This window comes from Trachurus trachurus, assembly GCF_905171665.1.
Source record: "Trachurus trachurus genome assembly, chromosome: 14".
NCBI lineage: Eukaryota > Metazoa > Chordata > Actinopteri > Carangiformes > Carangidae > Trachurus > Trachurus trachurus.
Window position 1 is genome coordinate 27870834 of NC_139903.1, and position 17409 is coordinate 27888242.

Consider the following 17409-nt stretch of genomic DNA (forward strand, 5'->3'; position numbering starts at 1 on the left):
ACTATACTAAAAAAAAAAAGAAAACTGAAATCTCTCACTGACAAAGGTCTTCAGTATTATATTTTGTGGAATCCTCTTTGACAGTGATCACAGCTTCAGTTCTTCTTGTGTAGACTTTACAAGCTTTTCACACCTGGATTTTAGCAGGTGTACCACAGGTGGCCTCAACTCAAGTTCTCAGTACGTCCCAAAGGTAATTAAAGGTCCTATTTAGGTAGATGCTGATGTGGATGATAAAGCAGGTCTATACTTTATATGAGTACTGTGAAAGTATCAAAGCGTCAGTCCACAAAGAAATGCACACAACCTGTATTCAGAAACTGAGCCTTAAAACCAGCTGTCAGGACTTCTGTGACTTTGTGATGTCACAACAGAGCAGTCACCACTCTCAGCCATGTGCCACGCACTGCCCACCTGCACTATGATCCAACCTTTCAGGTACATTTCAGTGTACCTGGAATTTGCTACATTTTTATTATATCATTCAGAAAACAGTCAGCCAATCAGGAGAGAGACTAAGAGCCTCCTCTCTTCTGATTCGCTCACTGACTGAAGTTCCAGACAGAAATCTGAGAAAGGAGATGTAAAACGAAACTAAGATGTTTTTTTTTATTCCTAAAACACAACTTTTAATGTTCCATTCTAATGGATCATGAGGTGGTCACACCTGCAGCCAACTTTGTTTTTTATTTGGTTACTGTGCATTCATTTGTGGGTTGGACATTTGCTGTAGAATCATACGATCATTTACTGCAGTCTACAAACTAACTTTAACTCTGAGTGTTTGTGTTATTCTCCTCATGTGTACAGCTGGTCGGATCTGCCAGTATCAATGCTCCCTTGTGTTACTTTGTCTGCTAGATCAGGTGGTTTGTTACTTTGCTATCACAGCCTGAGTTTAACTCTGTTAAGGACAGTATATGGCCTCTTTGGGCCACAGAACATTTGCTTGTTTTCGTAAATTCGTTTGTCTCATTTGTTTTAATAAAAACCCTCATACCTTCGAGTTACACTGTGACTCCTTGTGCCTTTCAGCTCAGAATCAGGGATGAGGGACTTTTTACAGCCAAGAACAAAGACAGTGATCGATATGGGTGTGATCTGAGATTTCACTTTTGTTTGTTTTTTGGTAAAGTTTTTAGAAATTTCTAAAACATATTTTTTCTCTGTCATAATAGGACGCCGTGCATAGAGTGATGTAGTGCAGATATATTTGCAACTAAATCGACTATACTGTAGTATACAAATGTAGAAAATGTAATGAATGATGTTATTTGTCCACAACAACCAGTGTGCAGTCATTTAAAAGGACACTAACTCAGAGCAGACTTTTCTCAATGCAAATATTCTGTCCTGTCTCAGACGGACACTTTGTATTCAGATGTAAAGGGAACACGTTTGACTCGAGCCATAATTAATGTTATTAGCTCCATATCTGCTCTTCCTGCTCTGGCATGTAAAAACTGCTGCTGTGAAATAAAAAGGTTTGGAGGGCATGAGGTGAAATGACTCTAAAGTGTCTCTGATATTCTTTTTATTCTCCTTCTTAGTGGGACAGTATAAATGGAAATGGAGACGTGAGGCCACAGGGCAGGAGCAAGACAAGAGCAATATGTTTTAGTTATGCTCAGTTCAAAGAAGACTATCTGTCACACTTATTTTCTGAATATAACATCAAAAGGAAACCCTTCCCTGACTTTCCCTCGAAGGCCTTGATTAGTCTTCTTTTATCAAAGAGATCAGCCCTGTCTGATGCCCCGACTACAAGTCCAGTTACATTCAACAAGATTTTCTTTACAGCATTTAACTTGATGAATTAGCCTCAAATACACTCTAACTCTGGGTGTGCAGTTTGTGTGTGTGTGCGGAGGCTAAATCTTCAAGTTCTTGAAATAACCTTGTTTTATAAATGTGATTCTATTTGGGTTTTTTTTTTGAATGAATGAAAATATTGATATTATGAGAAATTCATGTTGCACATCTGCTGTTGTTCCCAGATTTTGCATTGCTGAATGCAGCTCAAACTAAATGACATCAGCTAGTTGTGATTATTGATCATTTATAATGGTTGGATTGTGGTTATTGTGTGGTGAATTTAATTATGAGTTATGTGCATAGGGGGGTTTTACTTACGGAGTTTCCACACTTTTTCTGCAGTGGGTTATGGAAAGAGGGGGGTCTGGAGAATAAAGACAGAAAAAGACCATTAAACACATATTTCATTATTGGAATAAGTTATATTTTTCAGTATGTAAACATAATAATCACAGCAAACATGTCTATCATCCATTTCATGATAAATGCTCTTTTCCTGCAGGGAACCACTGGAGCTGTCTACAGTGTAAACACAGGGAGGCAGATGGTCTGTTTTCTAATACAGTGGTGGGTTTGATTTTGCAGCAGACCTTTAATTCCCTGCACTTCATTGTTGTCTCTTGGTATTTAAGGTTCATAAGTTTCCTAAAAACACAACAGTAATGTTGCTCCTGCCAAAACTCAGGCAGGACCTCAGAGCCACTGACAGAGTAACAAGGAACGTAAATGTCAAACAACTGAAACGGAACTTTTCCCATTTGAACGAACAGTTAGTTCTGAAATGGCCCAACTAAAACAGCATGGTTGCAGTTAAAATACATCAATTGTATATGGTGTCAAACACAGTCAAAGATTTCCCATTAATGTTCTCAAGCACCAAATGCAACAATATGAAATAAATGAGTGTCTGTCTTATGTCTGTTTTGTTCTAAAACAGTGTTTTTCAACCTTGGGGTCGGGACCCCACATGGGGTCACCTGGAATTCAAATGGGGTCGCCTGAAATGTCTTGTAATTGAAACAAAAAATTACTGACAAAAACATTTTTTTTAACTAATTATTATTCTTTTTAAAATTATGATTAAAAACACAATCTTAAACAATTGTATTCTATACTTTCACTTTCTCAAATATAAATCGAGTTCAAATAAAATGTGCCATATAAAAATATCTGAGCTGGTGCATCTTGATTGACGGCGATCCTGCGATCACCTGACTGCACGTGACTGCGGGGTCGTTGGAAATTAGTGATGTCAAAAAGGGATTTTCTCATCACCTCTTTTCCTCTTGAGCTTCCTCCGGCGTTGTTTGTTGACGAAGCAGGCAGCCATCGTGCTGAACAGGACAGCTGCTGCCAGGAAACAGATGGTGGCCACAATGCCCGCCACCACAGGCCGAGCCAGTCCGCGCTCCTCCACCAGCTCCGGAGGAGGGAAGAAATCTGTGAGGGGAGTGGGGGAGAAAACAGTCAGACACGTACAGTACAGGTGTGGTGGGGGGGGGCATGACAATTAGAAACACAGCGCGTAGGCACGGAGGAGGATTAATGTAGCACGAAGGAACATTAGTTTAAGATAACAAACAGTAAAGAAACAAATGTAAAACTCCAGTTTGCTCACTAGACTTCTAATGCAGCGCTCCTGCAGATTAATGCCTGTGTCAACACTCATTTTCTGGCTCTGTAATAGGAGGTGATATTTACAGAGAGATTACTGTGCAGAGCCCAGTCGACTGACAAAGAGCCCTCTCTCCTTTGCAAGAAAACACTGTGCTCTAAATTGGCAGGATTCATGAAGGCACCTTTGCCTTTTCCTCACTTAAGAAGCCCAGTGTTCCTGTGCTCAAATATACCAGCGCTGACCTTTACTACCGCATGTGTCTTTGAAATGGGCATTTCCTCGAGGTATAGTCATGATGACTTAGCAGAATGTGATTTTTTTCTATGTGAAGAAATAAATAAATAGAAGCAAACATTGTTTCACTGTACTATAACTGAAAGGACCTCTACCTGAGCTGTATAAGGGCTGTACGTGCTGGACTGAGAGCTAAGGTGAGCTCAGAGAACATTTTCTTCTTCAGCATAGAGATGTGAGAACACGCATCATCCTGCACAGTGAAGCTAAAACACTACAATATACTGTAGTAAATAACAGCTGTTACCTCAAGCCCATCTGACACTACAGCAGATACAGAGGGGCTCATACATATGTCCCCTGGTGGCAGCAACACTGTCTAATTAGTTACCTGAGCCATCATTCAGAAGTCTATATACACATATTGTTACTGTATATATTATACATGGCTGTCAGTTATAAAGATGAAGCAGCATGCAACTCAGACAAGAGGAAAATCTAAATGTTCACTTGTATCAGACACAGCTGGAGACAACAGGACAGGCCACACTTTATAACTCAACTCAAATTGTATTTATATAGGCTACTGTAGCACATTTCAAAACCACCTCAGTTGCCCAAAGTGCTGCACAACATAAATATAGTCTAGTGCCAGCAATATAGGGTAGATAAAAAACAGCACAAATAACCAAAATAGATTTAAAAAATAGGGCAATAAAAACAATCATTAAAATGAGGTAAAACAAATAAAAGCTATACTAATGATAAAATGAGAATAAAAATAAAAAGTCAAGGTGAGTTGGAGGCCAGTGAGAAGAGGTCGGTCTTTAAAAGTGATTTAAAATGATCTTCTCTAATCTGGAGTGTTAGTTTGTCGCCCCTACTCTTCAATTAACTGCTGTGTTTATTAACCATAATACTTGTAATAATTTAGATAACCTGATACATTCTGATACTTGATGCTTTAGTTTAGGAAACACAACATGTGTTTGCTCTGCAGGACTTTGTAATCCACAGAGACTTGTTGTGGTGTCCACTGATGACACGTGTGATGTGCTGAACTGCAGTCAAAAGATGGGATGTGTAACTCCATTAGTCTCTCTTCGTTAACTTGGGCATCACTTAAAATTAGAATTCCAACCTCTCCGGTACATCAGCAGTTCCAAATCTCAGAGCTGTCGCCCACTGCTGGCTCAGACAGGTATTACAGGATGGCAAATAATTCTAGTGATGGCTGGTTTGACAGTTCAGTTTCTGAATACAGGCTGTGTGCATCTCTCTGCAGACTAAGCACTTTGATGCTTTCAGTGTTCATAATAGAACCTAGAGCTGGTTTACAGTCATTTGTGTTGGCTGAGTTTACAAAAGAGAAAAGCATATTGAACTCCAAATCTCTGTTTGTCTTGGTTTGTCATTCACAGCAGATCAATATTTCCCATTCATTTAAGCAAATTGTATTGGTCTGGTTTAGGTGTGCAAAAGGGTGAGTGCAATTCTATACAAATCCACAGAACAAACACAGTTTGAGCAAAATAGTGTTTAGTTATCAAACTCTACCATACATACAGTACAGTATGTTCATAACTATGTATTTGTCTGCAGGGGATGGAGCTGTGCCAGAAATCTCTGGCCAGAACAACTAGACCTTTAGTTTTGTTTTGTTTTGATGTTTTTACTACAAAATAATGTCATTGCTATGGGCTGTTTTTCGTTTTTGATATTGCTTTGTACACAAGGACGTACTTTTGTGTCAATCATAATGCAATTTGTGACTATCACAGTGAAAAATAATTTGTTTGTCTAAAATGGTACATCATCTCATTTTGGTGGCATCGGCCAATTATCTGACACAAACACAAACAGGTTTTGAATGAAATGTTCTGGATGATTTATGGCCTTTTGCAAATATGCAGTAGAGTTTGAATGAACCGTCAAACTGTTGTGACAACTGCATGAAGACTGTTTGTTAAAATGAGCCAAAACAAATGAGAAAACAGTAAAACCAAGAACACAAGGACATCTAGTTGTATCCTGGATGAACCTTAAAGGCCTATCCCACTGAACAACTTTTTTAGTTGTCGAAGGCTGAACTACATCATGTATAGAAGAAAGGAAACAGAGTCAAGAGGTATAGTAGTTGGATTGATGCGATTCCTTGCCTTCTGTTTGGTCCTGAATGGTTCAATCATTATAGTTAAAGGGATAGTTCAACATTTTGGCATATTGGCCCATTGCCATAATCCCTATAGTCATGGCAGTAGGTTTGTTACCTTTATTTGTCGGTGCAAGCTATGTCAGAGCTACATTACGGAGGCTAATGGGATTTCTTGGTTTCCCTCATCAAACTCATCAAATACACAATCCAACAACTCCAAAATGCTCTGGTGGACAAATTGTGACCTGCACATTCATAGATAATAATGGAACGCTAACGAGACAGAGTTGTTTTAGAGGTAAATACAGAGACTGCTTGCTGAGAAACTGCCCCTGAAGGCAACGCGCATCAGCGGTTTTGAATTTACCTAAAAAACAACTCTGTCTGGTACCGCTCTGTTATTATCTCATAGCGTGGTGAATGTGCAGGCCACAACTTGTCCACCAGAGCGTTTTAGAGTTGTTGGATTGTGTATTTGATGAGTTTGGTTAGGGAAACCAAGAAATCCCTTTAGCCTCCATAGTGTAGCTCTGAGCAGCTTGCGGCTCTGCTCCGCCGTTCTTAAAACAGCTTGCACCGACAAATAAATGTAACAAACCTACTGCTATGACTATAGGGATTATGGCAATGGGCCAATTTGCCAAAATGTTGAACTATCCCTTTAAAACAAGAGGAGAAGAAGATGGTAACATTTTGACCTTTGGTCTCTGATCCTCAGTTCAACGTGACTGTGAGCTTCAGCTTGTTCCACAGTCGTGTATGAACACCATCATCATCACAATAATAACAGCTCAGCTGATGTTTCTACCTCTGTTTGTTTGAACTCCTGCTACAGAGGGACCAAACTTCACATCCGTCCCTCGTATCAACACCGGAGCTGTTTCACTGCTCCACATGATCGTGACTCATTCAGTGAGGACTTGGGGGCACAATGTGTCAAAAGTTGTTATGAACTAGTTTGTGTGTGTGTGTGTGTGTGTGTGTGTGTGTGTGTGTGTGTGTGTGTGTGTGTGTGTGTGTGTGTGTGTGTGTGTGTGTGTGTGTGTGTGTGTGCTGCAGAGGAGCATGATACAGCAAAATGCAAAGTGCTGTAGTGATGTGAAACAGCTGATCAGCCAAATAAACAGCTCTACCTGTGAAAGGACAGGGTGTTTCCGTGTCACATTTTTTAGCATGATGTTCACCCACAACATGCACAGAGATAACAGTCAAACCATCACCAGTCAACAGAGAGATGATCAGCAGCCTTTCATCACCACACGGTGTCTATCTGCACCAGAGGGGGGCAGCAGAGTTCTTCCAGGGCTCTGATGCATGGGCTTCCTAAGTGAATCTTCTCTATAAATGTTACCAATAGCTGCTCTTATGAAATGATGTGTACTCAATGACCTTTGCAGGAGGGAGGTGGGTGGGTTGGGGGTTAGGGGGGGTCACTTTTTGAGGGGTTTAATTTCAGACATTTCAGTCTTTCATTTCCACCAAAAGAAGACAAGCTTTAATGAGCACAGAGCCGCACGACGCAATGCAATCTGCGGGAAGACAGGCAGGGGGATGATGTCATACTTTTCAGGATGCTACAAAGCAGCGTGCATGTAAAGCAAGCTTAAATTTAATAGTGCTGAGTGGGCCAAAATGTAAAGTTGGGAGCTGCTGCGTGTGCAATACATCCAGAGCCCCTCCTCAGCTCCCAACTGTTCAGATATAGCCCGAGGTTACAGAGGCAGGTTGCAGCCAGAGGTTGTCAGGATCAGGATCAATCCCAGCGCTGATATGAAAAAAAAGCTCCTCTGAATTCACATCAACATCTGTCCTTTATTTCTTACAGCTTTCTCGTGCCTGTTTGATGATGATGATGCGACGGCTTACCTGTGCTGGACACGCCTACTACATTGCTGGGCTCGCTGATCATGTCGTCCATGACGGCCATGACGCGGAACTCGTACCAGGCCTCCTGTAGGAGCAGAAGAACAGAGACGTACGGCCATCAGAGGGAGAAGAGTCAGGATCTACTGTGATGTCTGGTGGCAGGGAGGTTTGAACAGGCTGCAGGATCCTCCAAAGACCGGCCTGAGAGCTGAGCCTCAGGGCTTTGTGGGGCAAAATAAATAGTGCAGCTGAGTCTAACAGTCACTATTAAGTCTTAGTGCCATCATTCACTGTATATGATGTGAAAGGTTGAAAATGAAGGTAAAGGAGTATTATAACTGGGCCAGAGCAACGATGGAGTCACTTGTTACGGTTAAACTCAATCTGGTGTGATTCAGTTCTCTGATCCAAGGGCACACCAACGTTTTCACACACTTTACACACACACATACACAAAATTATGATAATGCCATAGAAATGTCATCAGGGTAGGATTTCACGATTATAGATTTTCTTATACAATTATTGGCAGAGAAATAATCACGGAATTACGATTATTCTGCATTAATTAATTTCACAACACCATGAATGTATAAAAATCTAATAAAATCAAAATATAATGACATTACTATTTATATAAGTATGTATTAATACAGGACCAATTATTAATCCCCTAGGGGAAATGTTTGAATTTACTTCAGTGATTATTTGTCATGTGTACGAAATGTTTAAAGGTCCAGTGTGTAAAATGGGGGGGGGGGCGCTGACATCTAGCGTCTAGATCGCAGCGCTTACTCGCTCGCTCGCACTCACCCCTCCCGTCGGCAAAGTGACGGTGGCCTCAGAGGACAAAAACTCTTGGGACTGGGACAACTGGGAGTATTTCAGGAGCATGGAGCGATGAGGTGAAGATCTAAACTGCTTCACGGTATGTCTGCTGTTTCCTACTCCTTCTTCTTCCCTTCCGCTTACTTACTACTGAAAAGTGCTCTCTGACTGGCTGGATTTTCCAGGCGGCGCAAGAATACACAGAATACTGTATATTAAAGAATAATTATAAGGCTACGAAAACAAAACAAATTTTATTTTATAGCAATCATACACTTATATAATATATTGATGGGTAGTTCAGATTTTGCCAATAAACCTTGCCAATTATTACACACTGGACCTTTACATGTAAGTTTATTTTTCGTTCCATGTGAGTTGCGCTGATCTGCTGATACAGTTCTGACATAATCTTTTTTGGAAAGTTATGGTATTGAGGAATCTTTACGATTAATTGATTGTGGCATTAAATATTGCGATTCATTGTGCAAACAAGTAATGGTGACATCCCTACATCAGGGTTATCCTGAACAGAGAGTTAGAGAGGCTTGAGCATTCACCATTTACCAAACTATGGTCTTATAAAAGATGGCAACAATTTGCAGTATGAAATGTAGGATACAGCAATACTGTAACATGCTGCTTCCATTAAGGCTGCATTTATTTATTTATTTATTTTCATAAAGGTTTTTAGGTGTAGTGAGGGTATAGTGAGAATCCTTTATAATGAATACGCCATCAATATTGCACATCAGAGTGTGTCTGAACCAGTGGTATGGAGCCATACTGTATGTGTCTCCAGAGGGAGCTGTGTGAAGTCTGATGACAGTGATGTCACTTGAATCAGAGTCAGCTGACTCGGGAAAAAAAAAATCTGGAGGTGTGGAGTTGGAGAGAAGTGAGCTCACCAGAACTATCTCTGCTACTAGAATAGCACACCTGAACCTGTGAACTGTCAACAACAGCGAAATGTGATACATGTTGCACAGGAAGAGGAACATATACAATAAAAAAAGACGACATGATCCTTTTTTAAAAAACTGTGCAACACGAGCCTGCCTGTGTAACAGACGTGCAATGAGAAATCAGGAATAAGGGACATTCACTGATATCCAAGCAGCACAATGATGATGAACTTCAATAAATGGAAGCAAATGAGCTTCGAGTGGCTTTTCGACTTATGTGAAAACCATCAAGAGGTTGAGCGATAATGAGAACAACATGTAAAAGAGAGGGGGAGAGAAAGAGCGCTTCAACAGCATGACAAGAATCTCAATAGAAAATGAATGTGCTGATTATGTGAATATCATAATGAAAGATTAATGTGGCTGAGATGGATAAAGCACCTATGACTAAGTCGTTATGAAAAGACACATTAAGCCTTTTAGGATCTCTCTTTCATTGATGTGCTGCCGCTTGATGTTGCTACGCCAGCTCAGTCGGCGGCTCGAGTGCTCAAGGGCACTCCGGCAGGCCGCAGCACCTACAACCGTGTAACTTAATCCATACACGGTGACAACTGAACTGGAGGATCACTCGGCTGATGCGGCCAGAGATTTGCAGCAAAAGTTACACAAGCTAGGTAGCGCTAGGTAGAGCGTGTGCACTGTGCGTGCGTGTGGAGAGCTGTGGAGTGTGTGTGGGTGTTTGCTGTGCAGCGGAGAGAGAGAGAGAGAGAGAGAGAGATAAAAGCATCTGCATGGAGCTGAAAGTGGTGGTTAGATTAAAGAAAGAAGCTTTAACGTGTCATGGGAGGAGAATTAGCCGACAGGAGCGAGATGTGAAACGCCGAGACAGAAGCACAGTGTCAGAGCTCATGAATCAGTCATATGGACGATATGTTGGTTTTCCTTTGCTCCTGGCTTTGAGAAAATGATTGTCCCCTGAAAGGCAGATTGTTGTTCATAATTAATATTTTAGCAGCATGTGTGTGTGTGTGTATGTTGGACTTCATGTTTCAGCTGTGGCTTCAGTAGGCTACATGCAGGTGTTCTGCAACGCCACACATGAAATAAACACGAGAGTTGCTAAGCAGTAAAATCCACCGAGATGGTCAGAAAAGTGAGCCTAGTCGGCGTGCACTGTTACTATGACAACCAAGGTGGAAAAGGCAGCACAGTATTATGCAAAAAATCTGATCTGGGTACTTTAGTGCATTAAGGAACAAATCAACTTTGCCTTCGGAGTGTGAACGTTGCCTCACGTTGACAAGTTCATTACACATACAGACACTACTGACTCTATTGACCACAGGTGTGAATGTGAGTGTGAATGGTTTCTGTCACTCACGCACTTTGATTTATGTAATGTAATTCAATAACTTTAAAAGGGATAATTCAACATTTTGGCAAATTGGCCCATTGCCATAATCGCTATAGTCATAGGAGTAGGTTCATTACCTTTAATTGTCGGTGCAAGCTGTTTTTAGAACGGTGGAGCAGAGCCACGAGCTGCTCAGAACTATGCTAAAGAGGCTAATGGGATTTCTTGGTTTCCCTCATCAAACTCATCAAATACACAATCCAACAACTCCAAAACGCTCTGGTGGACAAGTTGTGACCTGCACATTCACCACGCTATGAGACGGAACGTTACGAGACAGATTTGTTTTTTGGGTAAATTCATGCAAAAACGCTGATGCACGTTCCTGTCGGGGGCAGTTTTTCGGGAAGCAATCTCTGCATTTGCCTCAAAAACAACTCAGTCTCGTAACGTTCTGCTTCCCCCATGACAGAAGTCGGTCCTCTTCAGAAGTAGCAACTGTTTTTTAATAGATCTAACATCAAATTATTTCTGAAGACTTGATGTAAAACCTCTACTTTATTATAAACATTGTGTTACTGAGGTTTTGAACTGGTGATGCAGCATTTGCATCTTTAAAATGCTGGGGGAACAAATCAAACTTGATCTTTAATCTGTGTGTATTTTCTAGTGTTATGGGGAAATCCTGATATTATTTTATTTTCATACTCTATGTTCAGTCTGACAATAACCCCCCACTTTGCTGAAATGTTGTATATTTCAGTCAGTATGAGAATAATGTACCTTTACGTTATTAAAGGTCATTTTAAACACTTGTCTTTGAGTCCAAATGAAAGTCAACAGACAATTTAGGGCTCCTGAATTAGCTGTTGAAGCCACTCCACTTTGTTAACATAAGTAAGGCTGTGGGTTATTGTCACTTTAACGCGTGTATGTGGAAGTGAAGCTGTCCTCTAAGAGGCCTCTCAAAATCTTAGTGTCTTATCTGATTGCTTTGAGGAGATATCTATTTCAGAGCGTAAGACGAGGAGCTGAGATAAAGGATGGAGGCGGACTTGCAGCAGAAGACAACACACCTCAGTGAAGCGAAAAGCCCCCTGCATAGAGGGGACGTGTTGACCTGGGACATCTTAATGGTGATTTTATCTGTGCTATGGCATCTGTATAGGGTTTTATTATGATGTCATCATACATATTTTAAAAGGATGAGTAACGCTCGGTTGTTACAGATGAATTGGCTGAGTGGGAGTTGGTTAACCAAACAGTAAGCCTGATTAACCAGAAACTTACCCGGGAAATACATCACTTCTCCTTCAGCTTTAACGGCTAATTCAGGGCTCTACTTCCTGTTTCAAGTGAAGAGAGAAGCATTTGAGAAGATTTATGTCAAATGTGTGTTTGAGTGTTTAACACAGCCTGAGGAGGGTTTTGCTACATGGTCCACATACAGTATACTGTTTGAGCTGTGATTATATCATAGAGATTTCAGCCTCGGTCTGGAGAGGTGTGTAACATCTTTTCTGAGAGCCCTTTCTAGGGCATTTACAGAAATACTTGGAAATGCATCATTTCAGCCCTGGAGTGTTATAGAAGGATACTACAAGACTTGTTTTCTTGTGTCACTATTTTCAGTATTTTTCATGCTTATATTGTAAATCAAGGTCAGTGAAGTTTCCATGTATGATTACTCGCCCGTCAAGGGTAAAACATTTTCAGTATTTTTACATAATGTTCATTTACAGTACTTTTAGAGTATTTTCATTTACAGTATTTTCACAGTATTCCTATTTACAGTATTTTCATTTACAGTATTTTACTGAATTGCTATTATCTGTATTCATTTGCAGTATTAGTACTGTTTTTCAATCATAGTATTGTGGTATAAGTGCTTTTTTCAATTAATTAAGCTTCATTTACACTTCACTGTAAATGGGTTCACAGTGGGGAAGAATTAGAGTATGACCAAATATTTTCCCATAATCCTTTGCTATTTACAGTTATATATTGTATACATGCTTTTTACAGTATCTTGATGCAAATCTTACAGTAAAATATGGTTCAATTAGAAATCAGTTATAGTTTACCAATATCAGCAATTTTAGAAGAACGCTGAAGTTTGACATGCTCCCTCCCACTGCTGATTGGTCACATGCCATGATGTGACTATGTGTGATGTAGCCTGATCTTTGATGATTGGTTTACCAAATATGGTTTTTTGCTCACTAAAGGGTTAACCCACCACTATCCCAGATGTCCGTGTGGCCTCCTTTGCCTGCAGCAGGCAGATGTAGGTCTTGTGTAGCACCGTGTGTAAAGCCCACAGTACCCGTCCTGTCTGTTACCTGGATGAGGTCTCGAGCCAGCAGCTCTGTCTCCCCGGCAGGAATGCCGTCGTCCAGGACCTCCCATCGCTCCCCCAGGCGGAACTCCATGACATAATGCTGGATAGGTGCTGTGTGATTGGCAGGCGGGATCCAGGTGAGCAGGACTCCCTGCTGCGTGCGATTGGCTGTGAGGCACCGTGGTGGGGTAAGCAGCACCAATGGTTCAGGGGTACTTATAGGAAATACTGGAAGAGCACATCAGGGTCAGAGGTGGACAAAGCACACACATGTCAGAGCACAGATCCTTATGGTCAAACATTACTCCAGTACAAGTTAAAGCTGTGTTTAAGTTTAAGAACTGGAGAACTTTATTTTAGTTGTAGCAGAGTATTCAAAAGTATAGTACATTTTTATGTCAACACATTCCATGGCACTAATGCACCTGTAGGACATGCAGAATGAAAAAAAAGTAGAATATGCTACAAAACGGATACTAATGAAACAAGTTGTTGTTTTTTTTAAATTTTTTTTTTTTTTTGGGGGGGGGGGATTGAGGACATTAGGCGGTGTTTAGCTCAGTTGGTAGAGCACCCGCCCCATGTGTTGAGGCTATAGTCCTCACTACAGGTGACCCCGGTTCGAATCCCGCGCTGAGCGGCCCTATCCTGCGTGTCATTCCCCACCTCTGCCTCCCATTTCCTGTCTCTCTCTGAGCTACCCTGTCATTAAAAAGGCGAAAAAGCCCAAAAAATATATTAAAAAAAGAAAGAAATTGAGGACATTAAAGGAGACATATTATGCCCCTTTTCCACAAATTAAAATAGTTCCCAGGTGTCTTAAAGACATGTCTGTGACATGCCTCGGTCAAAATACCCCAAGGATCAAACATCACAGCTCTTTTCATCCTCTCAAAACAGCCCTGTTCAGAACGGCTGGTTTCAGTGTCTGTCCCTTTAAATGCAAATGAACCACTGCTTGCCCCGCCCCTTCTACTGGTACCAGGTAGCGTTGGGGTTATGCAAAATTGAAAAATAGTTACATCACTGGAAGACAACTTAGGGAACAGCTGGTAAAACCACATGGATTTCATCCTAGGGAGTCTGAACATTACAGATTTATTTGTCAGTTCTCACATTTTGGAGGCCAAAAGGCAAGACAAACACCCAAATATGTATTAGAAAGCCTTCAAAAAGTGATATTTCCATAACAAATTCCCTTTAAACATGTAAGGAGTCTTTCTATATTTCAAGAATTTCAAAACTAAGCCTCAGATAATGACATGGTCTCTGGTGGAGGATCTTTTTGGTCTATTTCCTGTGAAGTCTGGTCTATCAAATTTTCAAAGTAAAAAAAAAAAAAGTTAATTCCACAGACTAAAAGCTGCTAAGTGTTTAAAATTGTAGCGGAGTGAAAGCCAGAAGCTTTCAAATGAATAATTCCCAAGTAAAGTACAGATACGTAAAAGTACTTAAGTGCATTTGTCAAATGAATGTTACTGTCCAGGCCTGATCAGGAAGGATGTGATGTGTGTTAGAGACTTGTGAGGGACACCAGCAGTATGGTGGGGATGAATCATTTCTCACTTTGACGCTGACATGTACAAGCATCTTGAACTGCGACTAGATGTGATTAAGGTTTTATTCCAAATGCATCTCTAACATGCATAAAATTCACACTTCATCTCGGAGCCCTTGAATCTTTTAAGACCATTTCATAAACATTTCATCTCTCCAGCTCCCGTCCCGGCCATGTCTATCCTTAAAGTCCACTCCGTGCAGCCGGTCTTCTCAACTTTGTATTTTAAAAGTTTGCTTTCACTTTTATATGAGCTGCTGTATTATGACGGAACATATGAGCATTTCTTTTTACAAAATAAAATTAAGCTCTAAAATACTGTATATGTCAGGATATTTGACTTGCAAATGCATGGTGGGAGACTGTCAAAAGAACCACTGAAGGAGGAAAAGATAACAAGCAGCCCCTGAGCCCAATGCTTTGTCTTCTTTGTTTCTGCTCCTTGGCCGACACAGAAGGTCACACAGTGTGGTTAGTTATCCCAATTTTCAGTGTGTCATTTATCTTTAAGTAATAATCTGCGACAGCTTCATTTACACTTAAAATAAATATATCTTTCTCTCCTCTGTGAGGAAAATAAATAGGGTCAGATCTGCTAAGATCCCAGATAAGGGGCGCTAAATTGCATGATCCTGGACAGATTTTGCGTGTTTGGTTAGCGCATGCAAAATAGGGGAGAGTGCCTATGTTCCCACAGTCCTATGTTCCCACAGCCCTATGTTCCCTCAGCCCTATGTTCCCTCAGCCCTATGTTCCCACAGCCCTATGTTCCCTCAGCCCTACGTTCCCTCAGCCCTATGTTCCCTCATTTCTAAGGTTTTTTTTTCTTTCCAAAATTAGGCCCTATGTTCCGACATTTCCTTTATGATCAATTTGCATCAGATTTTATCCCCATTTCTCCCAATTTGGTAGTCAGTTACACCCAACCTATTATCCAGTAGCAGTTGACTACAGATGTAATGTAGCTTTTAGCTAAATCTGGGAACATAGGGCCCTGGGAACACAGGGCTGACCCCTTCCAACACCACTACTCCAACATAGGGTTGAGTGATGAACCCTTATACCGAAATTAAACCCACCTCCATGAGTTAGTGTTAGTAGTAGTAAACAAAGCATTAGAAAGTTTGTACAGTAAGTACACCAGGAATTCCGGACATTATTAGTGGGGTAATTTAGAGCTGATTCGAGCAACTGTTCAAGCAAGGGAAAACAAGCTTCTGGGGGGGGGGGTTTGGCTCAAGGTCATGGTGCAAAGGACCCTAGGTTGAAATTACTCTCAGGTTGAATCATCCCTTTAAAATAAAAATGACTTGACTTAGAGTTTCATTTTGAGAAAATTCTTAGAAATGAGGCAACATAAACCTGAGGGAACATAGGGCTGTGGGATCATTGGGCTGTGGGAACATAGGGCTGACCCCCAAAAGGGAAGTGATCTACTAAGAGTAACACGCGCAAACCACAGTATTTAGATGAGTGTTTTGCGCATGGTAATCGCTTCCGCCATGGAGCGTGTTGACAGAGAGCTGGATGGCCGCAAAATGCAGAATGAAAATTTGATCCGATGGATTAATAGAGAGGGGCAAATAAACATGTTGTCGAGCTGTAGCAGAAGAAACGTAGGAGATTATCTATGAGAAAGTAAACGTGGTTGGTAAAAGAGAAGAGAACAGATGAAGTGAAGAGAAGATGAGGAGATAGGCCTATGAGGAAAAGGACAAAATTAAATTTGGTTTATCATAAAACCTCGGCAAACGAGGAAGAGCTGCTGTGATCAGTGTTTGGCAGCAGGTGCAGCTCACTGTCTTATCTGAGCAGGTAACTGGGATACCTGCTGTTATTCACTGAGCTGGAGGAGGGTTATGCGCTATGGCACAGAGCTCAGGTGGGACACTCGGATCTAAACGCCCGGACCAAAGGTAGCAGGCAGTTCAGCATTTCAATAGATAAAGTATAATGCTGCTTTTGAATGTCATGGTTATGTCACACTAATAATGAATGATATCCACTATACTGATAACGTAATATCCCACTTAAATTACAATTCCGGGCAAATTCAACTCGGGGGTGTATTTTCCTATCATTTTAGGTCTAAAAGAAGGAATCTGAAGATTTTCAGTTTAATTGCTCCTGTTTTGCGGTAGTTGTGTCTGTCCCCGCATCGCCGCGGCAGCGATGAATGAGAGCAAGTTCCGCTACTTAGGCTGTTTACATCCCTCAAAGCCACAATTTTTTCTACAGACAGCGTCAGATGGCTACCCAAACATGCACCGAGAAGTTTATTTACTTCAAGCAAGCCGACATGTTTGTAAAACTAGATCTAATTCAAAGTCTTGCACAAGACCCAATTTGACGTGCTCGGTGTGTTCACGTGCAGTCGGAAGCTCCCGTTTGTGTCATAAACACAGGAATATCAACTCTTGACTTGCTTGAAGTAAATAAACTTCTCGGTGCATGTTTGAGTCGCCATCTGATGGTTTTGAGGGATGTAAACAGCCTAAGCAGCGGAACTTCAATCCGCTCCCATTCATTGCTGCCGTGGCGATGCGGGGACAGACACAACTACCGCCAAACAGAAGCAATTAAACTGGAAATCAGGTTCCTTCTTTTAGACCTAAAATGTTAGGAAAATACAGCCCCGAGTTGAATTTGCCTGGAACTGTCCTTTAATCTGAGTTTAACAGAGTGAGAATTTGGTGAAATCATGTCTTGTCTCAGGGAAATCCCAATTAGAG

The 17409-nt window shown here is 41.1% G+C and overlaps 1 protein-coding gene across 1 annotated transcript in view; it reads right to left on the bottom strand.

Moving 5' to 3' along the window:
* Positions 1-17409, bottom strand: part of igsf9bb (immunoglobulin superfamily, member 9Bb) — a gene marked incomplete at its 3' end in the record, with an annotated part of 145290 nt that overhangs the window by 15144 nt on the left and 112737 nt on the right. Inside the window, exons 14-17 of the mRNA XM_083985924.1 lie at positions 13121-13347; positions 7689-7773; positions 3091-3255; positions 2134-2179 (exon numbers count right to left, since the gene is read on the bottom strand). Of these exons, the coding sequence (XP_083842050.1) occupies positions 2134-2179; positions 3091-3255; positions 7689-7773; positions 13121-13347 (523 nt within the window). The remainder of the gene's footprint in view (positions 1-2133; positions 2180-3090; positions 3256-7688; positions 7774-13120; positions 13348-17409) is intronic.